This window comes from Chiloscyllium punctatum, chromosome 2, assembly GCF_047496795.1.
Source record: "Chiloscyllium punctatum isolate Juve2018m chromosome 2, sChiPun1.3, whole genome shotgun sequence".
Classification (NCBI taxonomy): domain Eukaryota; kingdom Metazoa; phylum Chordata; class Chondrichthyes; order Orectolobiformes; family Hemiscylliidae; genus Chiloscyllium; species Chiloscyllium punctatum.
Genome location: NC_092740.1, coordinates 128,224,571 through 128,251,620, shown reverse-complemented (window position 1 = coordinate 128,251,620; position 27,050 = coordinate 128,224,571). Strand labels below are relative to the sequence as shown.

The 27,050-nt window shown below is 42.6% G+C and overlaps 1 protein-coding gene across 3 annotated transcripts in view; it reads right to left on the bottom strand.

Annotated features, from left to right (window-relative positions):
• The window catches only part of unc45b (unc-45 myosin chaperone B), a 68,224-nt gene extending 57,620 nt beyond the window's left edge, over positions 1-10,604 (bottom strand). For 2 of the 3 annotated variants that reach the window (XR_011963115.1, XM_072588608.1), the window contains exons 1-5: positions 10,498-10,604; positions 4,878-5,039; positions 4,040-4,076; positions 1,922-2,097; positions 7-96 (exon numbers count right to left, since the gene is read on the bottom strand). Coding sequence is in view for 2 of the 3 variants with exons in the window: in XM_072588608.1 (XP_072444709.1) it covers positions 7-96; positions 1,922-2,097; positions 4,040-4,076; positions 4,878-5,039 (465 nt within the window). In the remaining variant the exon portion in view is untranslated. Of the gene's footprint in view, positions 1-6; positions 97-1,921; positions 2,098-4,039; positions 4,077-4,877; positions 5,040-10,474 lie in introns of all 3 variants that reach the window. The other variant, XM_072588619.1, reaches the window with a different exon arrangement.
• Between the last annotated feature and the right edge of the window lie 16,446 nt (positions 10,605-27,050).

Sequence of the window (27,050 nt, the reverse complement as noted above, 5' to 3'; positions counted from 1 at the left end):
ACACACCTTTTCCTTCCTTTCTTTGTCAATGTTCTCATCTAGCAAGATCTCAAACATCCGTTCGACCCTGGAATCTGTGGAGAACTGAATCTTTAGCTGTTGGAGGAAAACAATATATTGTTATTACTCCAAGCATAGTGAGCAAAATGTAAAAATTGTAAGTATAAAAAGTAAAATGCTCTATTTTAAAAAGTACAGACATCAGACCATGTGAATGACCCATCTTGAAAGATCCAAAAACATGGAACAGGATCTGTGTAAGAATGGGATCCTCCCTCATTCAATGGGCTGTCTCAGAGTTTACACACAGCTATGATCTGTTGCATCAATGTGTGAAGAATTATATTGACCTTTTCACCACAGAAACAAGCCTTTCTGTCCAGCTGCTCCATGCTGGTGTTTATGCTTCACTTGAGTTTCCTCATCTCACACTGTGAACACCATCTTTCCTCATGGGTTTGTCTAACCTCTCTTAAATATGTCAGTATATTCACCTCAATTACTCTGCATCATATAAAGTCCAACACTCTTCGCATAACAATGTTCTTCTGAATTCTTTCTTGATTGTCCTGTATTTAAAGACATTTGTTTTGCTTTATCACCTTCCCCCTCCCCTCCCACAAATCAAAATTATCTCCTGTCTGTCCATCTGCTGTATCAAACACTTTAATAATTTTAGGAACCTCTAACAAGTCACCACTCAGGCTTCCATTTTGTAGAGAAAAGAGATCCAAGCTATTGAATCTTTCTTGATAGAATTAATCTTCAAGTTCTGAGTTTAGACTTTTGGATCTTCTCCACTATCATCATATCCTTTTTTAGAAAGTCATAGATTATATACAGCATGGAAGCAGACCTCATGGTCCACACTGCTGCCTAGCAAGAGTCTCACTATACCTCCTGCAAAAAGAATAAAAGATGCCACCAGTTGATCTCAACTTTGAGATGGGGCTCAACGAACTTAGAGTCATACAGTCATAGGGGTGTACAACACGGAAACAGCCCATTCATACCAACTTGTCCATGCCGACCAGATATCTGAAATAAATCTAGTACCATTTGCCAGCATTTGGCCCATATCCCTCTAAACCCTTCCTATTCACCCATCCAGATGCTTTTTTAAATGTTGTCATTGTACCAGCCTTCACCACTTCCTTTGGCAGCTCATTCCATATACGCATCACCCTCTGCATGAAAAAGTTGCCCTTTAATTCCCTTTTAAATCTTTCCCTTCCCACCTTAAATCTTTGTCCTCCAGCTTTGGACTCCCCTGGAGAAAAGACTTGACCGTCTCTGTGCCTCTTACGATTTTATAAACTTCTCTCAGCCTCAGATGCTCCAGACAAAAGAGCCCCAGCCTATTCTGCCTCTCCCTGTAGCTCAAACCCTCCAAACCTGGCAACACCCTTGTAAATCTTTTCTGAACCCTTTCAAGTTTTACAACAGCTTTCCTACAGCAGGGAGACTAAAGTTGAATTTGTTATATAAAAATGAGAACTGTTCACATTACTTCAATTGTGGATAATTCCTGTTTCCTGAATTTAAATGATTATTGTTTGAACGTAGGCAAAGGAGTTGGACAAATAAAAATGGCAAGGGCTGGCATTGTTCCACTTACATTACACAGTAACAAATGTTCAAAGTTGCAAACCGTTGTAATGATGCAGAATTTTCAAAACATTGACGACTATTTTGACAGGTTTGTTGACATTTTACTTCATAAAGAAGAATTTGTTTAAGTCTGAAATTTGTAAAATTGTCCATTAATCTTAAAAAAGAATTTCAATATATTTTTCAGAGGGCTTGGGTGGATATCATACCAAGAGATAAAAGAATCGCCCTTGAATTATTACCTCAATTCTCCAGATGTAGCACTAAAACTGTACTGTTTTAAATAAACAATTAATTTTTCAATTCTCACCTTCTCCTGAATGTCATGATTCAGACGTCGCAAGGTTTCTTGAAATGTTTTGTTATTAGGTTCCATGGTGGCACATCTCTGGACATCTTTGAAAGCTTGATCCAACTTCCCTAACTTCTCCAGTGCCTGACTACGCCTATAAAGTGCTTTGATGTCTGATGCATCCACATCAATAGCTGACAAGAGGAACAATATATTATTTTTTAAGATAAATACAAGTCAATCACCATTTGTCACAGTATAACAATAATTTATATATTTTATTTCTATAGTGCTCAATTGCGTTCAATTCCGGTTGCCATATTACAGGAAGGATGTGGAGGTTTTGGGGAGGGTGCAGAAGAGTTTTATTAGTATGCTGCCTAGATTAGAGGGTATGAGCTAGAAGGAGAGGCTAGAAAACTCAGGGTGTTTTCTAGGTATAGTGGATAGCAAAGAAGGTTACCTTGGAGTACAACAGGATCTTCATCAGATGGGCCAATGGACTGAGGAGTAGCAGATGGACTTTAATTTAGATAAATGTGAGGTACTGCATTTTGGAAAGGTAAATCAGGGCAGGTCTTATATACTTAATGGCAGGGTCGTGGTGAGTGTTACTGGACAAGGAGACCTTGGAGAGAAGGTTCATAGTTCCTTGAAAGTGGAATGCCAGGTAGATTGGCTTGTGCATTTGGTATGCTTGCCTTTATTGCTCAGTGCATTGAGTATAGGAGTTGGGAGGTCATGTTGTGGTTGTACAGGACATTGATTAGGCCACTTTTGGAATACTGCATTCAGTTCTGGTTTCCCTGCTATTGGAAGGATGTTGTGAAACTTGAAAGACTTCAGAAAATAATTACAAGGATGTTGCCAGAAATGGAGGGTTTGAGGTACAGAAACAGGCTGAATTGGCTGGGGCTGTTTTCCCTAGAGTGTTGGAGGCTGAGGGGTGACCTTATGGACGTTTATAAAATCATGAGGTGCATGGATTAGGTAAATAGACAATGTCTTTTCCCAGGGATGGGGGGAGTCCAAAACTACAGATCATAGATTTAAGGTGAGAGTGGAAAGATTTAAAAGGGACTAAGGAACAACTTCTCCATGCAGAGGATGATACATGTGTGGAATGAGTTGCCAGAGGAAGTGGTGGAGGCTGGTACAATTACAACATTTAGAAGGCACCTGGATGGGTATATGAATAGAAAGAGTTTAGTGGCATATGGGCCAAATGCTGGCAAATGGTACTAGATTTAGTTAGGATATCTGGTCAGCGTGGACAAATTGTACCAAAGAGTCTGTTTCTGTGCTGTATAGCTCTACGACTCTGAGTCTGGAACAGTAGAGGTTGAGGGGAGACTTGATAGCAGTCTATAAAATTATGAGATGCATAGATAGGGTTGGCGGTCAGAATCTTTTCCCCCCGAGTTGTGATGTTTAATACTAGAGGGCATGCATTTAAGATGAGAGGGAGGAAAGTTCAAAAGAGATGTGAAGGGCATGTTTCTTTACACAGAGAGTGGTGGGAGTCTTGAACACGCAGCCAGGAGTAGTGGTGGAGGCAGATACGATAGAGATGTTTAAGGAACTTTTAGACAATCACATGAATATGCAAGGAATGAAGGGAAATTGACTAAGGACAGGCAGAAGGGATTAGTTTAATTCGGTATCATGGTCGGCACAGCATCGTGGGCCAAAGGGCCCATTCCAGTGCTGTACTGTTCTATGTTCTCTAGTGCTTTTCCTATAGTGGGACATCCCGCACATTTTACAGAAGTATTCTTAGATAGAATTTGGCGTTGTGTGGTGTAAAGTGATGTTGGGATAGGTAACCGAAAGCTTATATAAAGTGTTAGGTTTTAAGGACCAACTTAAAGAGTGAGGGTAACAGTGAGAGTGATATTGATAGAATTCGAAGCTTAGGGGCCAGGCAGCTGAAGGCATGCCTACCAGTGTTGGAATGACGGAAATTCGGGATCCATCAGATTCCACAATTGGCAGAGAGCAGATAACCAGAGGGCTGTGAGGCTGGAAGAGATTATGGAGATGGGAAGGAGTAGGAGCCATATAGGGGTTTAAAAGCAAGGATGACAATTTTAAAATCAAAGCATTGTCAGTTTGAAAAATGAGAGGTTGCTTTACCTTTTGAGGCATCTGAGGCAGCAGGCACATAATTTTCCTTTAAGGAAGAAGAAGAAATAAGGAGGTTTTAATATGACTCGTGGATGTTACGATCTTTCTAAGCCATCTTTCATACAGTTCACTGCAATATAGTTAAAAATATTGGTCAAAACAATTGCGAACAGTTGATGACCCTCCAGCCAACACAAACAGGTTCTCCTTACTTGCTATATTGAAGCTCTTAATAATTTTGAATGCCTTTGTCAAATCTCCTCTTACCATTCTCTGTTGTAAGGACAACAATGCCAGCTTTTCTGGCCTCCCAACACTGTAGAAAGTCTTTTCACTTGTTTGGCCTCCAGGGTAGTAACAGTGATGATGGTCACTTAAACAGATGCAGCACATTGATGGAGGAAAAGGTTAACTTTTATGAGTTCATTCCTGCCAGTTTATTGAATGACAATCTGATACTTATCCCGGGGAATTATAATGGAGGTGTACCATGAGCAGTTACTTTATACATAAATATATGGTCCTTATAATGAAATTGTTAATGGATGTAAAGGGCAACAAATTGGCAACAGAGAAAGTTCCACCCACCCATCCTGCAATTTTATACTCCAGGAAACCAAAGTTCAGCTGCAAGATTGATATATGCGACCTTCAATTTCAGACTGAAATCTGCCATGTTGCATTGTAATTGAGTTAGACCACCCACATTATGTTGTTTACACTCACTCAGTGATATCAATATGTATGTGTCACTTTAATTGCATCAAAATACCAAAACACAGAATGAATGAGCATTTGCCAATAATGACGTTAGTTGTTTCGTGGAAAAAGAACATTGAGATCAGACCTTTTTCAAATGACACGCTGCTCGGTTTCTATAAAGTACAGCTAGGACTTTCTTGTCCTTGGTCAGTTGAATAGCTTTTGTGTAGCATTCAATTGCTTTGTCGTAGTCTTTGTTCTGAAAGCATTCATTGCCATTCTCCTTTAATTGAAGTGGATCCTCCATCTGAAAGCAATGTTAAGCAGAAAGGTTACATAAAAAAGATAATCAAATCACAAGAGAAAGTAGCACTGAAATATAGTCTGAGGGCAGCCATTCAATTCTTTTGTTGGTTTTTCTGCTTGCTATGTACTGAATGGACAAGTGTTACTGCAAGGAGGGAACTACATGGGTCTGCATAGGATTAAAACATTTCACACTCTATGCAAGTTCAGCTTTCCAGCTCCCTGTATAAAGAATTGGTACTTCTCTTATATACCTTAAAATAATTATTGAATTCTCACACTCGTGTGGGTGTTAACTGCATTATTCATAAATTCACAGAATGATACAGCACAGAAGGTGGCCATTTGGCCCATTTTGTCTGTGCCAACTGTTTGAAAGAGCTCTCCAATTAGTTTTTTCCTTTTTCTCCCCCATTCTGTGAATTTTTCTCCTTTCCAGTGATTATAAACATTTTCCTTTTGAAAGTTCCGATTGAATTGGCTTCCATCGCCCTTTTATGCAGTGCTTTCTAGGTCAAATCAACTCATGGCATAAAAAAGAAATTCCTCCAGTTTATTCCTCTCTTTGTTCTGTAGGAAAACATGGACAATCAGTGGATATAGATTTATCGTAAATCTGCATCCTCTAATTCCCCATATTTGCTTTATTAAATAACATTCATATGTATGAATATCTCTATTTTAACAAAGTTAAAAATCACACAACACCAGGTTTTAGTCCAACAGGTTTAACTGGACGCACAAGCTTTCGGAGCGCTGTTCCTTCATCAGGGTGGTTATTTGTACACACTCTATTCTAAAGAGTAAAATGTCAGCCTCAGCTCTCAACTCGTAAGAAAACCCTTTTCCCAGTTCTATTCTAGTCAATCTCTTCTACACCTTTTCTTTGGCTTTGCCATCCTTCCTAATGACACGCAAATAAGTGGGAAGGCAAGTGGTTAGGATAACGCATTGAGCCTCCAGAGGGATATTCACAGGTAAGTGAGTGAGCAAAAAGTGGGCAGATGGAAGATAATGTAGGGAAATGTGAAGTTATGCACTTTGGCAAAAGAATAGAGGAGTTGAATATTACTCAAGTGGATAAAGTATGCAGTAAGCTACAGAACAGAGGGATTTGGGAGTCTTCATCCATGAAGCACAAAAAAACAAACTAACATCCAAGTTCAATAAGAAACCAGGAAGGCAAGTGGAATATTGATTTTTATTTAAAATGGAATGGAATATGAGACCAGGTAGGCTTTGCTGAAACTATACAAGTCAATAATCACATCATAACTGGAATACTATGAACACGTTATGGCCTCTTATTCAAAGTTTGGTAGAAGATTTGTAGCTCGGGTGCTCGTTGTTGTGGTTCTGTTCGCCGAGCTGGGAATTTGTCTTGTAAACGTTTCGTCCCCTGTCTAGGTAACATCCTCAGTGCTTGGGAGCCTCCTGTAAAGCGCTTCTGTGCTGTTTCCTCCGGCATTTATAGTGGCCTGTCTCTGCCGCTTCCGGTTGTCAGTTCGAGCTGTCCACTGTAGTGGCCGGTATATTGGGTCCAGGTCGATGTGTTTGTTGATAGAGTCTGTGAATGAGTGCCATCATTGCACTCATCCACAGACTCTATCAACAAACACATCGACCTGGACCCAATATACCGGCCACTACAGTGGACAGCTCGAACTGACAACCGGAAGCGGCAGAGACAGGCCACTATAAATGCCGGAGGAAACAGCACAGAAGCACTTCACAGGAGGCTCCCAAGCACTGAGGATGTTACCTAGACAGGGGACGAAACGTTTGCAAGACAAATTCCCAGCTCGGCGAACAGAACCACAACAATGGCCTCTTATCTAAAGAAAGTTATTTGTGGTTGTCCAGAGGAGGTTCACTGGGCTTACACCAGGGACTGTCTTATGTCTTATCCTCATAAGACTGGGCATGATCAGGTCGCAATTTAGAAGCATAGTGGCAACCTTACTGAGACATTTAAGATTCTTAGAGGCCTTAACAGGATAGATGTGGAAAGATTTTTTTACCTCTTATGAGAGAATCTAGGAACAGACAGCATCATCTCAGAATAAGAGGCTGAGAAGGAACTTTTTCTTTCACAGCATAGTGAATCTGTGGAATTCTTTACCATAGAGGGCTGTCGATGTTGGTTTGTTAAGTATATTCAGGAGGGAGACAAATGTTTACTCGGTAAGAGAATCAAGGACTATAAGGTATAGGCAGGCAAGTGAAGTTAAGGATTCTCAGATCTGCCGTAACGTCATTGAATGGTGGTGCAGATTCAATGGGCTGAATGTACTAGTTCTGCACCTATGTCTTATGTAAAGTAATTTGCCAGAATTAGGCACAGATTGTGTCTATGAATTGGGGAACTGAAGCAGCAATTTTCAGACGCTGCATGGTAAACTCTAATGTTTCCTTTATTGCTTCATGCCATCTGTTAGTGGGATACAGCCGTGCAATATTGGGGTGTCAGGATTCCTCTTAACATCTTTTGTTGGGCTTCATTCTTACAAAATGCAGTGAACTACCTCCTACAACCTGGGGCTTGTACCAAACCTTGGGTGTAAAGGAAAGCTAAGGTACAATTGAGAAGGAACCTGCAGTGCGCTAGACCTCCAACCATTATCTCTGTGATGTATGTCATGTTTCAGCATTTCTTTTCCTGTAAATGGCTGTGTGTATGTCATTATCTGATGTTATGTTTGACTTAGCAAGCTTTCCCTTACCCTCCACTACCTGCACCCCTGCCCCCCGCACCTCATTCCTCAACAATTAAGAAGTATTTTCTTTAAATGTGCAATTTGTTAACCAGTAGGTTTTATGTTATTTCTAAATGATTACTGGCAATAACTCACGCTTAATGCAGTTAAATCTCCCAAGGCAATCAGGCACAGGTTTCACACTATGCTACATTAAGTGACATTAGAACAGGTGACCACAAGCTTGGCTAAATAGATTTTATATCAGATTAAGAGAGCGCAGGGAAATGCCATCAAAACTTGCCCTTTCCTGCTTGCTGCAAAGCATTTGGAAAAAGTTATTATGTGTGGGGTTATGGTGAAAAAAAATCTGTCGCAAACATTTGCCAATTAATTGTTTGATCCCAAAGGCAATCCATGAAACCATGATGGCTGGGCCTGGTATATTTAATATCCCAAGCATATCAGCCCCAATAAATCCCAGCAACAGAGAAAAGAACAATTTGCTTTTCTCACACTTCACAATTTCAGGGCATTGTAGGGTGCTTCGCAGTCAAGTGAATACTTTTGATGTGTTTAGATGTAGAAAGCACAGCAACCAATTTACACACAGCAAGCTCCTTCAACATGATAATGAGTAGATAGCCAACCTTAGTGATGTCAGGTGATGGATGAATATTGACAGAAGAAATTCCCTGATAGATTAGATTACATTCCCTACAGTATGGAAACAGACCCTTCGGCCCAACAGTCCACACCGACCCTCCGAAAAGTAACCCACCCAGACCCATTTCCCTCTGACTAATGCACCTAACAATATGGGCAATTTAGCATGGGCAATTCACCTTACTTGCACATCTTTGGACTGTGGGAGGAAACCAGAGCACCCGGAGGAAACCCACACAGACAAGGGGAGAATATGCAAACTCCACACAGGCAGTTGCCCGCGGCTGGAATCGGACCTGAACCCTGGTGCTGTGAGGCAGCAGTGCTAACCACTGAGTCACCATGCTGCCCCTGATAGTCTTCAAAAAAATGCTAAGGATCATTTATACCTGCCTCAAAGGGCAGACTCCTCAGTTTATCAAATTAACAGATTTCCTCCGTTAAAGTTCAGTTCAACAATCTCTTTAGTGTGCTGCTCTGCAAAGGACCAGCCCAGACGTTACTCTGAAGTGGGACTTGAACCCACAACCATCTGAAAATGCAACCCAATAAGCCATACGTAGCTCTGACACTTTGCAGGTTAAAGCTAAAATTCACACAACACCAGGTTATAGTTGGCATTTCTCTTGACAAAATCACATTTTCATGAACCATGTCATTTAAAATTTCAGAGCAAAACATATTGGGAACTACCCTGTTTATTTTTCAATTATGAGAAAATATAGCTGTGAGAAGAAAAGCATGATGCAGAGCTTTTCAAATTTATTTATAACGTTGGACATTCACATTGAAAGTTGCCCCGACAACCTATTACATATTATATTTCACTTGGTTTTGTAATGTTTTGCTCCTTAAAAGGAAATAGGATTTATCCATTTATTGCTATCTCATGAATTCTGTGACGTACAAACAGCCAACTTCATTTTTTCCCAAACCCAAAGTCTCCTCTTCAATTAACCTTTCTCCCTGAAAAAATTAAGCTCCAAACCATATTTAGGAATGATTTTATCCAAGAGCATTTCAAATGAGTTACGGCTTCAGGCTCAAAACTGAAGAATCATATTTATAACATTCAGTTATTCTACTGTTCCTTTTTGCTTTAAATTCAACAGAAACTTAACTCGAATTCACCATTGTTGATCAGAAAAGGGCAATGTGAATCTAGCTGAATACTAACTTTATACCCATGTATGTGAATCACTATTTTGTTTCTTGCAAAATTAAATTGAACATACACGTGCTCACTGTTTATTTAGTTTTGCTGGAGTTGTTTTGATAGATTATATTCCCATTAGGTTGCCCTAGAAAGATCAAATGTTCTCCCCAGTTCAGATCCTTTTGAAGTTATTGTTTGTGTCTCAGCAAGACTTACATTGGAAAATGAAACAAAAACATTTCTCAAACTCTCATCACCGAAGGTCAGAGAGCTGAGATTTCACTCTGCAGGCAGGAATGCTGCTATCACAAGTCCTTTTATATTCTAATCACAATCTGTGCCAAACCAAAACACTTCAAGAAAGTCTGAGCAGCTAACATTTCGTCACTGCCATTATCAATACAACAAAAACAACCAAACTAAAATGGTTTCAACTATCTTTGTCGAGCTTACCAGCCTGAAACTGTGAACAGTAGAACAGCAGCAAAGGAAGGCCTCATTTATAAAATTCACAATCCCACTTGGTTAATGCTTATCTTGCTAACTTCAGTGCCTCATAACCTACCATATTTGGGCAGCATTTGCTGAGAGTGTGCCCTTCCAAACAATTGTCCAAAAAGTATTTAATTGTTAGTTCAGTTGGCTGCATCAAAACTTCGTTGTACTTTTGTAATTTTATGCAACTTAAAGTAAAAAGAACTTGAAGCCAGACATCAGATTGTATTTAAAGACATTAATGATTATGGAGATCTGCAATAGAACTGAGAAAGATTCTATTTACGCTCAGCTATAATCTTGCTGTCCACCTGTTTTTCCTGTTTTGAACTTTGTTTTACTTTAGTATTTTATTCTTTTTACTTGTACTTTTTCAGACATTTGCAAATTAGCTGATTGAAAGAAGTAAAAAACATCACATACAAAGTTCCGAAAAAGGTTCTTACGTCTGCAGTTGACTTGTTGAAGGTGTAGCACCAATTTGATCTGGATATTGTATGCAGCGTCACACTTCTTCTAATCTGACCTGTTCAGTTCATATATATCTCACTGAAATGGGCCAAGGCCAGAGTAATGATAAAGGCACCAGTGGGGGCATTTATTGATCCCAGAAAACCTATGCATTAACAACTACTTTGCAATCATCAGTGGATGACATTGATACATTCAATATGAAAACAGTAATACCATATGAAACTAATCATAGGGCCATTTGGATTCAATTGTCTCAAAATAGTTTATATGCAATGTTTACCAGACCCCTTTTAAACAAAGTTAGCGCTGTCCGTTTCTATTTTGAGAACAGCCAGACAGCTGAGGATTGGGAACAAATGGTATGACTGATAGCGAGACAACTGTTAACAGCTGCCTCTTCCAGAGATTTCTGGTAACTTCCAGAAAGGTGACTTTTTTTTCAATACATTCATTGGCATACGTCACTAGGATTAAAACACAGCTTCTGACTTCTCTTGAATTTTCTGAAGGAAGTGAAACTCAATATGCACGCAGCTAGTAGTACTGCACAAACATAAGTTGTAGTTGTTAGAGCGTGTGACAGAATTAACTAAGAGGCTATGGCCTTGTGATATTATCACTAGCCTGTTAATCCAGAACTCAGCTCTGGGATTTGGGTTCAAATCCCATGATGACAGTTGGTGGAATTTGAATTCAACTTACAGAATCTGGAATCTTAAATTCATCATCTAATGATGACCATGAAACCATTGTCAATTGTTGGAAAAACCCATCTGGTTCACTAATGACCTTTAGGGAATGAAATCTGCCATCTTCCATGGTCTGGCCTACATGTGATTCCAGATTCACAGCAATGAGGTTGACTCTCACCTATCCTCTGGGAAGTTCTTCATTTATTGCTGGTGTGACCAAAGAGGCCCACATCATATGAGTGAACTAAAAAAAACAAAATACTGTTAAATCTCACCTTTCAATGAATCATATGGATAGACGTGCTGAATAGTAGCCAATGATTATCGTACATAGCAGAGGCATGATTGAAATCTTGAGCACAGGGATGTCATTAAGCATTGCCAATCCTCCCGGATTTCTCTGGCATCTGCAAGAATTAAAGATTAATGTCTTAGAAATTACTCAGGATTAAGATGGATTTTTAATTATTTGAAACTGCTTCACTGAGAGTGGAGGGATTGGGGATGTGATAGGTACAATTAGCCCCCAGACCTCTATGTAATAGGGAGCCTAAAGTTCCCTGCTGTTTTCTTCAGGGCAACATCTCAGCCAACCACAGTCAACTTACCACCCAACCAGTGCCCTTTCCTCCAGTAATATAAGCTGTTGTGATAATTTCAAATTTGGCATTCGTGCATTTGTCCTGGTATATACAAAACAAGAAGCTTAAGGAACATTTTTTTTATATATATAGATTACTTACAGTGTGGAAACAGGCCCTTCAGCCCAACAAGTTCACACCGCCCCGCCGAAGCGCAACCCACCCAAACCCCTACATCTACCCCTTACCTAACACTACGGGTAATTTAGCATGGCCAATTCACCTAACCTGCACATCTTTGGAGTGTGGGAGGAAACCGGAGCACCCGGAGGAAACCCACGCAGACACGGGGAGAATGTGCAAACTCCACACAGAGAGTCGCCTGAGGCGGGAATTGAACCCAGGTCTCTGGCGCTGTGAGGCAGCAGTGCTAACCACTGTGCCACCCACATGTCTCTTTTTCGGCAATAAAAGAATGTTCTTTTGACACATACACAGCTTCTTCATAGTTTAGTGCTCACTGTACTCAGCTAGGCAGACTTTCACGCAAAATGGGCATCCAGAGTTTCTAGGGAACTAATGTCCAATCCAAAGTTCCTTTATTGACCAAAGTACATTTTTCATTTGTAACATTTTTATGCCACTTCCTACAGTTATTTCCTATGTAGATTTATTTTTGCAATATTGAAGTTTTAAAGATCTTTTATGGTAATTTTACTGCAATTTTTCCAGCAGCAACTTCAATCTTAGCCACAATGATTTCACCAATGGAATAGCGATATATCTGTTTTTCTGTTTTCTGTACAGAACAAATGGAAAAAAGAAAGAACTTGCATTGTTATAGCACCTTTCAGAACAATAGAAAGATAATAAAATGCTTTAGAGCAAGTGATTGCCCTTGCCATGAAGGTTGCATTTGAGGACCCCTGGCAAAACTGGAGTCAATGGGAATCAAGGGGAAAACTTACTGTTGGTTGGCATCAGAATTGGCACAAAGGAAGATGGTTGTGGTTGTTGGAGGTTAATCATGTCAGTTTCGGGACATCTCTTCAGGAGTGTGTCAGAGTACTGTCCTAGGCCCAAATATTTCAGTTACTTCACCAATGATCTACCCTCCAACATAAGATCAGAACTGGGGATGTTTGCTGCAGTTTGCATAATGCTCAGAATATTCGCAAATCATCAGACCTAGACCATATGCAGCCTTAGGCTGAAAAATGGCCAGTAACATTCACATCATGCAAGTTTGGGTGACATAGTGACTCAATATTTAGAACTGCTGCCTCACAGCAACATGGACTCAGGGGCAATTCCAGCCTCAGGCAGCTGTCCGTGTGCAGTTTGCACATTCTCTCTGTGCCTGTGTGGATTTCATCCAGGTGCTCCGGTTTTCAAAGATGTGTAGGTTAGATGATGGGCTGAATGACCTGCTGCCACACTGTCAGGTTTCTATGATTGTTGAAGTTTCCAAGGTTTAGATCTTTCATTCAGATCAGGGAAGGTGGTAAAAGATGGGGAGGTGTGGCTTTGTTAGTCAAGAATGGTATAATGGTGGCTGAAAGAACATTTGACGCGGACTCATCTATTGAGGTGGTATGGGCTGAGTTTAGAAACAGGAGAGGAGAGGACACACTGCTGGGAGTATTTTTATAGGCCTCTGCAAAGTTCCAGGGATGTGGAGGAGAGGATTGGAAAATCAATTCCGGGCAGGAGTGAAAGGAACAGGGTGGTCATTATGGGGGACTTTAACTTTCCCAACATTGACTGGAAATGCTATAACTCTAGAATGTTGGATGGATCACTTTTTGTTCAATATGTGGAGGAGGGTTTACTGACACAGTATATTGAAGGGCCAACAAGAGGGGAGACTACACTGGATCTGGTACTTGGTAATGAATCAGTCAGGTGTTTGATTTAGTGGTAGGTGAGCACTTTGGACAGAGTGACCATAATTCGGTTACGTTTGGTTTAACGATAGAAAGGAATAGGTACATACCACAGGGCAAGAGCTATAGATAGGGGAAAGGCAATTATAATGCTATTAGGCAAGACTTTGGAGGCATAGAATGGGGCAGCAAAACGCAGGGATGGGGACAATGGAAATGTGGAGCTGGTTTAAGGAATAAATATTGTGTGTCTTTGATAGGTATGTCCCTGTCAAGCAAGGAGGAAGTGATAAGGTAAAAGAATCATGGTTTATGAGGCGATGGAGAGTTACAGAGTAGCTAGAAAGGATTTAAAGAAAGAGTTAAGAAGAGCAAGGAGGGGACATGAGCAGTCTTTAGCAGGTAGAATAAAGGAGAACCCTAGAGCTTTCTATAGATATGTGAGGAATAAAAGGATATCGAGGGTAGGAATTGGGCCTGTCCAAGACAGAAGTTGGAAGTTGTGTGGATCCTGTGGGGATCAGAGAGGTGCTAAATGAATATTTTTCAACTGTTTTCACTCAGGAAAAAGAGAATATTGTAGAGGAGAAGACTGAGATATGGGCTATTAGACTAGAAAAGATTGAGGTTAGTAAGGAGGGCATGTTATCAATTCTAGAAGGAGTGAAAGTAGATAAGTCCGGATGGGATTTTTCTGAGAATTCTCTGGGCAGCTAGGAAGGAGATGGCTGAGCCTTTGGCCTTGATTTTTGAGTTGTCATTGTCTACAGGTTTAGTACCAGAGGACTGGATGATTGCAAATATTGTGCCCTTGTTCAAGAAGGGCAGTAGAGATAACCCAGGTAATTATAGACTAGTGAGCATTACATCTGTTGTAGGAAAAGTTTTCAAAAGGATAATAAGAGATAGGATTTATAATCATCTTGCAAGCGACAATTTGATTGGAAATAGTCAACATGGATTCGTCAAGGGCAGGTCGTGTCTCACAAATCTCATTGAGTTTTTTGAGAAGGTGACCAAACATGTGGATGAGGGTAGAGTAGTTGACGTGATATACATGGACTTCAGTAAAGCCTTTGATAAGGTTCCTCATGGCAGGCTACTGGGGAAAATGTGGAGGAATGGATTGAAGGTGATTTAGCAGTTTGGATTAGAAACTGGTTTTCTGTAAGAAAGCAATGAGTGGTGTTTGATGGAAAATATTCAGCCTGGTGTCTGGTTACTAGTGGAGTGCCACAAAGATCTGTTTTGGAATCATTGCTGTTTGTCATTTTTATAAATGACTTGGATGCAAGCATAAGTGGATAGATTAGTAAGTTTGCAGATGATACTAAATTCAGTGAAGTGGTGGACAGTGTGGAAGAATGTTGCAGGTTGCAAGAAGACTTGGATAAACTGCAGAACTAGGCTGAAAGGTGGCAAATGCAGATGAACATGAGGTGATTCACTTTAGGCAGAATAACAGGAAGGCACAATACTGGGTCAATGGAAAGATTCTTGGTAGTGTGGATATTTAGAGGTATCTTGGTGTTCATGTACTTAGATACCTGAAAGTTGCCACCAAGGTTGATAGTGCTGTTAAGAAGGCATACAGTGCATTAGGTTTTATTGGTAGAGGGATTGAGTTCCGGAGCCATGATGTCATGCTGCAACTGTACAAAACGCTAGTGTGGCCTCACTTGGAGTATAGTGTGCAGTTCTGGTTGCCCCATTACAGGAAGGATGTGGAAGCATTGGAAAAGGTGCAGAGGAGATTTACCAGGATGTTTCCTGGTCTGAAGTGAAGGTCTTATGAGGAAAGGCTGAGGGACCTGGGTATGCTCTCGTGGGAGAGGAGAAGGCTAAGAGGCGATTGAATAGGGACGTATGAGATAATCAAAGGATTAGATAGGGTGGACAGTGAGAGTCTTTTTCCGAGGATGATGACATCTGCTTGAACGAAGGGCATAGCTTCAAATTGAGGGGTGATAGATTTAAGACATAGAGATATAAGACATAAGATATCAGAAGCAAGTTCTTTACTCAGAGAATGGTAAGGGCGTAGAATGCCCTGCCTGCCAATGTAGTTAACTCAGCCGCATTTAAACAGTTCTTGGAAAAGCATATGGATGATGATGGGATAGTGTAGGGTGATGGGCTTAGATTAGTTCATAAGTCAGTGCCACATTGAGGGCCGAAGGGCCTATTCTGCGCTGTATTGTTCTATGTTCTATGTTCTATGAAGTGGCAGGCAATCCAAAAAGACCGATTCTAATCATTGTCCCTTGATATTCAGTTGTGTTACCATCACTGAATTCCCCACTCCCAACATCCTGGGAGCTACCATTGACCAGAAACTCAACTGTATTACCCGATAAACACAATGGCTGCAAAATCACATCAGAGGCTAGGAATACTACAGCGAATGACTCACCTCATAACTCCCTAAAATCTGTCCACCATCTAAAAGGTACATGTCAGGGGTGTGATAGAACACTATTCACTTGCCTAAATGAGTGCAGCTCCAACAACACTCAAGAAGTTTGACTCCATCCAGAACAAAGCAGCTTGCTTGATTGACACTAAATCCACAAGTATTCACTTCCTTCACCATCGATGCTCTATAACAGCATATTGTAATATGTGCTGCAGAAATTCACCAAAACTCCTTTGACAGCACCTTCCAAACCCACAGCCCCTCTCATGTGAAAGGAGAAGAATAACATATACATGGGAATGACACCACCTACAAGTTCCCTTCCAAACAACTCATCAACCTGACTTGGAATTATCTGCCATCTCTTCAGTATTGCTGAATCAAAATCTTGGAAATCACTCTCTAACTGCTTTGTAAATCTGCTTACTCCACATTGGCTGCAATGGTTCAAAAAGACAGCTCGCCACCACCTTATCCAGACAAATAGGGATGGGCAGTAAATTCTGGCCCAGCCAGTGACACCCACGACCCATGAGTGAATTTAAAAGAAAACTCTTGAAATGTAGTCACTGCCGTACACAGGGGGCAGAGCAGCCAATTTGCACACAGCAAGCTCCCACAAACAGCAAACTGTTACAGTGGCAATGACCAGATGTTCTAGTTGTGGGGTAAATATTGGCCAAGTCGCTAGGGAAAACTCCCAGGCTCTTCTTTGGAATTGTCACCATGGGTTCACTTATGTCCACCTAAGTGGGCAGTTCTCAATGTCTCAGGTGAGAGATGGTGCTTCGACAATGAGGCACCACCTCAGTCATATACTTGGAGTGCAGCAATGTTTCAGACTGTCTCAAAGGCATGCTGTCCACAGTGAGAAACTATAATGTTTGCGGAGATGAGGGGAATTGGTGAAGAATTGGTAAAAAGGGACTTGAGTTCGACGTTAATCAACGTTTCGGGCCAGAGCCCTTCATCAGGAATGAGGCTGGGAGCCACGGGGATGGAGAGCTAAATGGGAGGGGGGTGGGGCTGTGGAGAAGGTAGCTGAGAGTGCAATGGTGGATGAAGGTGGGGGTAAAGGTGATAGGTCAGAGAGGTGGTGCGGAAAGGTGGGAAGGAATATTGACAGGTGGGATAGGTAATGAGGATGGTGCTGAGCTGGAAGGTTGGGGAGAGGAAATGAGGAAACTGGTGAAGTCCATGTTGATGCCCTGGGGTTGAAGGGTCCCGAGGCGGAAGATAAGGTGTTCTTCCTCCAGATGTTGGGTGGTGGGGGAGTGGCGATGGAGGAGGTCCAGGACCTCCTGGGCCTATAGAGAAGAGCCATACCAGACTCAAAATGTTAACTTTGTTCCTCTCTCTACAGATGCTGCCAGAGCTGCTGAGTTTCTCCACTGTTGTGTTTTTTATTCATATTTGCAGCATCTAAAGTATTTTAGTTTATTTAGTGTGAAGTGCAGTTTTCAGTATCAATTCTCTTTGGTTTTTGTCACCATGGAATCCTTTTGTTTTAAACGGTGAACCCTGACACTTCATACCATCAGCAAAATACTCGGATTTTCAGGTTTCAATCCCCTCCCCCCCGCAGACAAAAAAATTTCCGATCTCAAGATCATAAACTATATACAGTTTGAGCTGAGATGTCACTTTTTTTTGTATAAAGCCTTAAGTTATCTCGGCAATGTGACTTGAAAGAAGTTCCGGGATTGATAGATTAATGAATCAAACCTATAACCACATTCTAAATGATTAAAAACTTAACAGCAATCTGGGTTTGTTCAATACATCGCGTCAGCTGTATGACACTTTGATCTTTTACTAAACATTCTGTGTCCTATGATCCTGCCCCACTAGCATCCAAAATCTTGTACTTCCAAATACAGTAAACCATTTAGACTATAATCTGGTGTTGTGTGATTTTTTTTAAACTACATTCAGAGTGGAATTGAACGGGTGAAAGCTTAGCTATCTCCATTAATTTGGGTAGCTACCTCAGGTTGGACATGTATTGGGGAATGTTGCACATTCTCTTACCTTTCACTATCCCTCCCCCACATTCCTGCTGTTGTACTCCCAGCCAAGTTGAGAGCAGCGAAGGGCAAGGCTGCTCCAATACCCAGGGCTCAGACACTCACTATACTTCAGGCTGAACCCTGCTTCTCCTGGTGAGAAATTTTACTGCTCTCACCCCCTCCCACCTCACTCAGGGAGCGAGTTAGTCAGAAAACTGGAAACTGGGGTGTGTGATATATTTTGTATCTCTGACAGCTCTGGACAGATTACTGTGTTTTTATGGCCAGGGCTGTCCATTTTGATGTTAAAGAATGGCAGGTTAGAAGTCATTGTTTCTGCTATAGCCCAGGTTGAGGGGGTGAATTATCTCGTACAATTACACACTCGACAGCTCATTATACAGGGAAGCAAGTTGTTGTGCGAGCTAATAAGCAAATCATCTGAACGACAGGCAGGAGCTGCTAGCCTTTGGCAGGACTTCTGGGGTCAAATGTTCAAGCTCAATATATGAAGGCCACCCATACAGCACTTCCCCATTCACTGCAAGCCAAGAACTTGCATATTCTATAGGAGGCAACAGGTTATCACATGGTTCGGCCATGCTTCTTTGATTATGATCAAGTCTGCTTCAGGCTGACCAGGAAAGAATAGACAACCCGCTCACCCCACCTCCCCACTGAGTGGCACCAGAAGATTCTCCCATTCAGAGCTGGATGGTTGTTGCAAGAGCATGAGCAAGCAGATAAAAGTGAGCAGCCTGAACAAAACAGAATGAAAGATTTCCTGCATTCTTAGAGTCATAGAGTCATACAGCACGGAAACAGACCCTCCAGTCCAACCAGTCCATGTTGATCCCAAACTAAACTAGTCCCACCCACCTGTGCTTGGTCCATTTCCCTCTGAACATTTCTTATTCATGTACTTACCCAAATTTCTTTTAAATGTTGGAACTGTACCTGCATCCAAACCTTTCTCTGGAAGTTCATTCCACACATGAACCATGCTTTGTACGAAAAAGTTGCCCCTCATCGTTTTTAAATCTTTCTCCTCTCACTTAAAAATATGCCCCCTAGTTTTGAACTCCCCCACCTTAGGGAAAAGACCCTTGCTATTCACTTTATCCATGCCCCTCATGATTTTATAAATCTCTATAAAGTCACACCTCAACCTCCTATGCTCCAGTGAAAATATCCCAGCCTATCCAATCTATTTTTGTAATTCAAACCCTCCATCCCTGACCACATCCTGGTAAATCATTTCTGAACTGTCTCCAGTTTAATAATATCCTTCCCACAACAGGGCAACTAGAACTGCACACTGTACTCCAGAAGAGGCCTCACCAACATCCTGTACAACCTCCACATGATGTACCAACTCATATACTCAAGGCTCTGAGCAATGAAGGTAAGCATGCTAAGTGCCTTCTTAACCACCTTGTCTACTTGTGGTGCAAGTACCAAAGAATTATACACCGGAATCTCAACTCTCTCTGTTCTACAAGACTGCCCAGAGCCCTGAACCCACTCCAGCTTATTAACGCCCTTCTTATAACACCACAAGGGAAAGTGCACCATCTTCTCACTACTAGCTCACACTCACAGGGGGAACCATTCATTCTAGTCGTGAGACTGCTCAGGCATGGCATGTTGGGCAATTGACTGCAAACCTCAACGTCACATGCATGATGTGCCCCTCACCTTTAAATGTTCTGATCCTTCTTCGGCAATATGATTCCTTCGCACTTACTGGGGAGGGAAAACCCTCTGCGCAGTTCATGTATACAAATTGCCAGCACACTCAGTCCTTTCTATTTCTTCCATTGTAGAACAATTTTGCCCACAACCACAGAGCAAAAGTGGCGGACGGGTTACTGGATACAAGACCTCTTAGGCACTTTGAGGAGCAAGCAGAAGGAAGACGGGTATCTCTCCTTTGTAATGGGGAAATAGGAATATACCAGGAAGCCAGGTTGGAGCACTATCGTGCTGCTGTACTCATATATGCAGTCAGTGTCACGCATTCATCTCTGTCAGGGACTGTGCATCTTCACCAACTAATCAGTTCTAATCTCTTCTGCAGTTATTAGCAACTGACAGAGGTCTCAGCCTCTCCCCCTCAGCAGAAGTGCCACTAAGGATGATGGCTCTGACACCTCAGAGAAGGAAATTTTCATCTGCGCCCTCCACCAACACAGAGACAGTCACCTCATTGGCTACACTATCTTGATTAGTCTCAGAAACCCACTATGGTGAGCACATCACTGCCATTTAACAGTGGAGGGGCAGACAATGACTGAGGTTTCCATATTCAGAGGAGTATAAGAGACATGGCCCTATGCAGTAGATGCCCCTCTGTATTCAACAGTAAGTGATCTACTCAACCTGCAGAGAGAGAGATGGCAGGGCGGTTGTGCAGGAGACCCTAACTCAATTGGAGTTGAAGAACGAGGATTCTGTCCCCCTTCTGAGTCCCACAATGTTTCCAGCATGCGAGAGCTTGGCTGTCTCCATGGAAACAGGCTGGCAGCCGATTTTGTCCACAAGAACTCTCCATCACTGTCACCATGGATACACAGCCTCAATGGCAAAGCGAGAGGGAAATGAGGCACCTCAATGTCACTCCTGGTGCAACTTTCATGTCAAGTATACACCAAACATCCACAAGGAGGTGTAATAACATGCAAATACCCTGGCAGTTTTGATTTTTGGATTTTGATTTTATTGTCATGTGTACTTTACATAGAACATAGAACAATAAAGCACAGGAATGTTGCACTGAACGTGACACTTAATTAAACTAATCCTTTCTACCTGCCCTTGCTCCATATCCCTCCATTCCTTGCATACTCATGTGCTTATCTAAAAGTACCTAAATACCCCGATCAGATTTACCTCCACCACCATCCCCGACAGCGTATTCCAGACTCCTAACACTGTGTTTAAAAAAACTTGCCCCTCACATCTCCTTTGAATCTTCCCCTTCACCTTAAATGCATACCCCCTAGCTTTAGACCTTTCGATTCTGGGAAAATGATTCTGACCGTCAACCCTATCTCTGCATCTCATCATTTTATAGACTTCTATCAAGTCTACCCCCCACCCCGCCCCCCAGTCTCCGCCGCTCCAGAGAAAGCAACCCAACATTTTCTAGCCTCTCCTTAACAGTAAGAACATAATAAAATGTGAGAAAACCTTTCACTAGTTGCCTAGAAATGGCACCATTTTGCATAATTTAAGAATGAGGGAAAAAGAGAACAAAGATATAGTTTGAAGGGAGTCCATCAGGTCCTGAGCCAGCTCATCACCATCCACAACACTGGCACCATCATCCCTCCACCACCATTTCGCCACCATCTATGCCAGACCAAACCAACATCAAAGTCACCGATCCTCAGGCACTATCTTTGCTGTTGGGTCGATTCTCCTCCGCTACCGCCTCACTGCTACCCAATGCCAGACCAACCAATGTCCAAGGCAAAAGTGAGGACTGCAGATGCTGGAAATCAGAATCTAGATTAGAGTGATGCTGGAAAGGCATAGCAGCTCAGGCAGTATCCGAGGAGCAGGAAAATCATTGTTTCAGGCAAAAGCCCTTCATAAGGATAGAATCATTCCTGATGAAGGGCTTTTTCCCGAAACGTCGATTTTCCTGCTCCTCGGATGCTGCCTGACCAGCTGCGCTTTTCGAGACAACCATGTCTCTCACCACTCGGCCAACCTCATCAACGTTGCCGTGATGGCCTTCTGCTTTTACTCAGGATGTGGAGGGGCTGGTGTTGGACTAGAGAGGACAAAGTTAAAAATCACACAACACCAAATTATAGTCCAACAGGTTCATTTGGAAGTACTAGCTTTCAGAGCACTGCTCCTTCATCAGATGACAAGCTACCTGATAAAGGAGCAGCGCTCCAAAAGCTAGTACTTCCAAATAAACCTGTTATACTATAGCCTGCTGTTGTGTGATTTTTAGCTTTTACTCAGGACACTCCATAGTTATCCTCCCCCTCCAACTCCTTTCTCCAGTGACCCCCTCAGGCTGAGGAAGACACTGTCGTGCTCATGCAGGAGACCCCCAGCAGGGCAGGCCCTTGAAGTCTCTGAACCCCAGAGGATGCTAGCCAAAGCCTTCCCAGTCACCGGGGCAAATAGAGCAGCAAGCTCCCTCCACTTCAGCTGTGGGTGTTGCGAGAGGCAGAAGGGGAAAAAAAGCTTTCTGAGGGCATATTGGCAGCAGTATTACTTAAGGAATGCAGGTACTCTGCAATAAAACAAAGAATCTCGGATGCTGGAAATCTGAAACAAAACTGAAATTGCTGGAGGAACTCAGCAGCTGTGGCAGTGATGTCACCACAGGAAATGACATCACCAACCCAAGGATATCTAAACACAAATAGAAAGCAGGCCATGTCACCAGTGCTTTATTCGGAGGCTCACTGAAGGTGTTACCTCAAATAGTGATGAAACGTCTAAAAATGAACCTTCCATCTAGGCCAGCAAACCTACATCCAGAACCTCAACCTGAGCTACAAATCTTCTCAAAACTCGCTAGCAGAGTTAACATTTCAGGTCCAGTGACCCTTCTTCAGAAATGATAGGAAAAGGTCGATATGTATGCTGAAGACAGTCATTGGGGTTGGGGGGTGGTCGTGTAAAGGTGTAGGCGATAGGTGAAGATTGAACGCAGAGGTCGAGATACAGACAATAAGATGGATAATGGTAAGCCATGCTGAAAGAAATGAGAATGGAGACCATAAGTAGATGAAAAAGCACATGAGAGAAGGTGCTCAGGTCCTAAAACTGTTTGACTCAATTTTGAGTCTAAAGGCTGCAGGATCCTAAGTGGAAAATGAGATGCTGTTCTTCCAGCTTGCGCTGAGGCTCACTAGAACACTACAGCAAGCCCAAGGCAGAGATGTTGGCATGGGAACACAGTGATTTGCTGAAGTGACAGGCAACTGGAAGTTCAGGGTTATTTTAGTGGTGAGTACGTAGGTGTTCACCAATGTGATCACCCAGTCTGCGTGCTTCATTTCCCCAATATAGAGGAGAGTGCATCATAAACAGTAAATGCAATAGACTAGATTGAGTAAAGTGCAGTGAAATCGCTGCTACACTTGTAAAGTGTGTATGGGATCTTGGGTAGCGAGGACGAATTAGGTAAACAGGCAGGTGTTACATCTTCTACAATTGCATGGGAAAGTGCCTGAGGGGTGTATTGGAAGTGGAGGGGGAATGGGCCAGGGTGTCCCAGAGGGTGTAGTCCCTGCAGAATGCTGAGAAGGGAGAGAACGGAAATATGTGTCTGGTGGTTGCATTCTGCTGGATGTTTTTAAAAATTCATTCACAAAATGAGAGTGTCGCTGACTAAGCCAAATTTTATCGTCCGTCCCTAATTCTGCAGAGGCAGTTAAGTGGCAACCACATTGCTGGGGGTCTGGAGTCACATGTAGGCCAGACCAGGTAAGGATGGCAGTTTCATTCCATAAAGGACATTAGTGAACCTAATGGATTTTTCCTGACAATCAGCAACAGATTCATGGTCATCATTAGACTCTTAATTCCAGATTTTTAAATTGAATTCAAATTCCACCATCTGCTATGTTGAGATTCAAACCTGGGTCCCCAGAACATTATCTGGATCTGAATTCTGAATTATCTGAATTATCTGAATCTGGTTCAGCGATATTGCCATTTTGAGTTGATTTGATTTATTATTGTCACATGTACTGAGATACAGTGAAAAGTATTGTTTTGCATGTTATTCAGGAAAATCTTACCTTACATAAGAATGTCAGGGTAATAGAGCAGAATGCAGAATATAGTCTTACAATTACAGAGAAGATTCCAATAAAGATCAACTCTAATATTTGAGATGTCCAGTAAAAACAAATCTGATGACAGTGGGGAAGAAGCTGTTCTTAAATCTATTGGTATGTGTTTTCAAACTTTTATACTTTCTGCCTGATGGGAGAGGATGGACGAGAGTATAACTGGGGTGGGAGGGGTCTTCGATGATGTTGGCTGCTTTCCTGAGGCAGCAGGAAGTGTAGACGGAGTCAATGGATGGAAAGTTGGTTTGTATGATGGACTGGACTCTTCACAATTTCTTGCAGTCTTGGGCCATTCACTTCCCCTGATAAGTGGCGGAAATTGCAGCTTTGGTTGTGAATGCTTATGGGGTAGAAAGTGAGGACAAGGGGGGTGGTCTTGGTGTTGTGGCATGGATGGGAAAGGCTGAGGGGAGCAATACAGGAGATGGATCCCAAACACCTCTGAGGACCTGTCAGCCACCTTAACAAAGATCCCTTGGTTGAGGAAAAAGGTGGATATTTCTGAGGCTGCCCCCCCCACCCTGCATAAGATAATATCATCAGAACAGACTCAATCGAGATGGAGAAACTGGGAGAATGGAATAGAGTCTTTACAGGAAGGTGGGTGTAAGGATGTATAGTCAAGGTAACTGTAGGAATTGGTGAGTTTGCTATGGATAACAGTGGCCCACTTATCCCCAGAAATGGAAACAGAGATGTCGAGGAAGGGACGGCAGGAGTCAGAGATCAGTCAGGTGAAGGTGAAAGAGGGGTGGAAATTGGAAACAAAGTTGATAAATCTTTCCAATTCCAGACCAGTGAAGGAAGCAACACCAATGATTTCATCGATACATCGGAGAAAGACTTGTGGGTGTGGGCCGGAGCAGGAATAGAAGAAGAATTGTTTCACGTACCCGACAAAGAGGCAGGCATAACTGGGACCAGTGTGGGTACCTACAGCCATCTGTTTGATCCAAAGAAAGTGAGAGTAGTTAAAGGAGAAATTGTTCAGGGTAAGAATGAGCTCGGCCAGGCGGAGGAGGGTGGTGCTGTGTGGGGAAGGTTCAGGCCTTTGGTCCAGGAAGAAGCAGAGAGCCCTGAGACCATCCTGGTGGGGGATGGACGTGTAGAGAGATTGCATGTCCATGGGAAAGAGGAGGCAGCTGGAACCTGCAAACTGAAAATTCTAAAAACTGATGTAAATCATCAAAGGAATCATGGATGAAAGTAAGAAGGGACTGGACAAGGGGAAAAAAATATCAAGTTAGGAAGAGATGAGTTCTTTGGGGCAGGAGCAGGCAGCCACAATGGGCCTGCCCGAGCAATCCTGTTTTGGATTTGGGGAAGAAGATGGAATAGGGCTTTGCAAGGTTGGGGGACTATGAGCATGGAGACTGTGGGCAGGGAGATCCAGAGATAAGATGAGATTAGTGATGCTCACAAACACAATAACTTGATATTCAATGGTGGGATGATGTTCCAGGGGAGATAGGAGGAGGTGTCTGAAAGCTGGTGCTCAGCATCTGCAATGGAGAGGTTAGTATGCCAGACAACAACAGCACCAACCTTGTCGACAGGCTTGATAACAAAGTCAATGTTGGATCGGCGAGTGTGGAGTGCAATAGGCTTCGAGGGAGCTAGGTTGGAATGGGTGGGCTGAGGTGGGCAGAGAGGTTGAGGCAGCAAATGTCACATTGACAGTTCTTGGTGAACAGATTGAGTGCAGGTAAAAGATGAGAGGGAGTGGTCCAGGTGGAGGGAGTGTGTTGGTGGCGAGTGAAGGGGTTTGTGGGACAGGGAGATGGCTCTTGCCCCAGAGAAATGGGCATGGAGGCAAAGGCAATGGAAGAAAGGTTTAACATTATTGAGGTGAGGGATAAAACCTTTGCTGAGTAAAGAATGTTCAGCATCAGAGAGTGGAAGGTCAGAAGGGATAGTGAATATCTAAGAAGCAGGGGGTTTATGAGAAGGGGATGGAGACAGAGGGAAGGAGAGAGGAGAAAGATTCCAGAGGGGCCTGGGTACTTCTGAGATGTTGTAGGTTGCATTCCTCAATGCCTGAAACAAGAGAAAAAAAATTTCTTGTTTGAATATTCTGCATTTCTGCAAACACATAATGACTGTTCTAACATTCGTTTTATATTCATTTTCCCACGAGGTGCTGATATAATTGTCTGAAGTGAAAGCTGTGGAAAATCTTCCCCCATCAGGAAATGATGTTGTTTTTCATCAGCAAATCTTTGTTAGTATCACATCCTTCAGTGAACCATCGACCCATTAGAGATTTGCAGGCAAGACTTCTGAGCTTTCATTAGGGAACACTGAGGTTGGCTGGTTCTCTTAAAAGGAGGACTGGGCCTGGCATGGCCGGAGATACGCAGATGCATCTTATCAAAGTGATGCTGGAATGTGTCAAGTATTTACAAGAAGCAGGAGGGAAAGGCCATGGTGAAGATGAGGCACTGGGAGCCAGGAAATGAAAATCTTGGAGCAGGTGAAGAGCATGGGTGGTGTCATGAACGTAGTTGGGAGTTCCTGGACTAAGGGGGACAGGATGGTGTGGAGGTTTGAAGAGATGAGTTCACTGAGACAATAGGTTGACCAGGGCAGACCATGGACATTCAATCTCTGTACACATCGATCCACCATAACAAAGGTCTCCAAGCCCTCCATTTCTTCCTCTCATGCCATCCCAACCAGTACCCTTCCACCGACACCCTCATCCGCTTGGCTGAACTGGTCCTCACTCTCAACAACTTATCCATCCAATCCTCCCACTTCCTCCAAACCAAAGGGCTAGCCATGGGCACCCACATGGGACCTAGCTATGCCTGCCTGTTTGTCTGATATGTGGAACAGTCCATCATCTGCGGTTACACTGGCCCACCCCCCACCTGTTCCTCTGCTACATCGATGACTGTATCGGCGCCGCTTCGTGCTCCCAAGAGGATGTTGAACCTTGCCAACACCTTCCACCCTGACCTCAAATTCACCTGGACTACCTTGGCAACTTCCCTACCCTTCCTGGATCTCTCCATCACTGTCTCTGGCGACCGATTAACCACATATACATACTACAAGCCAACTGTCTCCCAAAGCTACCTAGACTACACCTCTTCCAACCCTACATC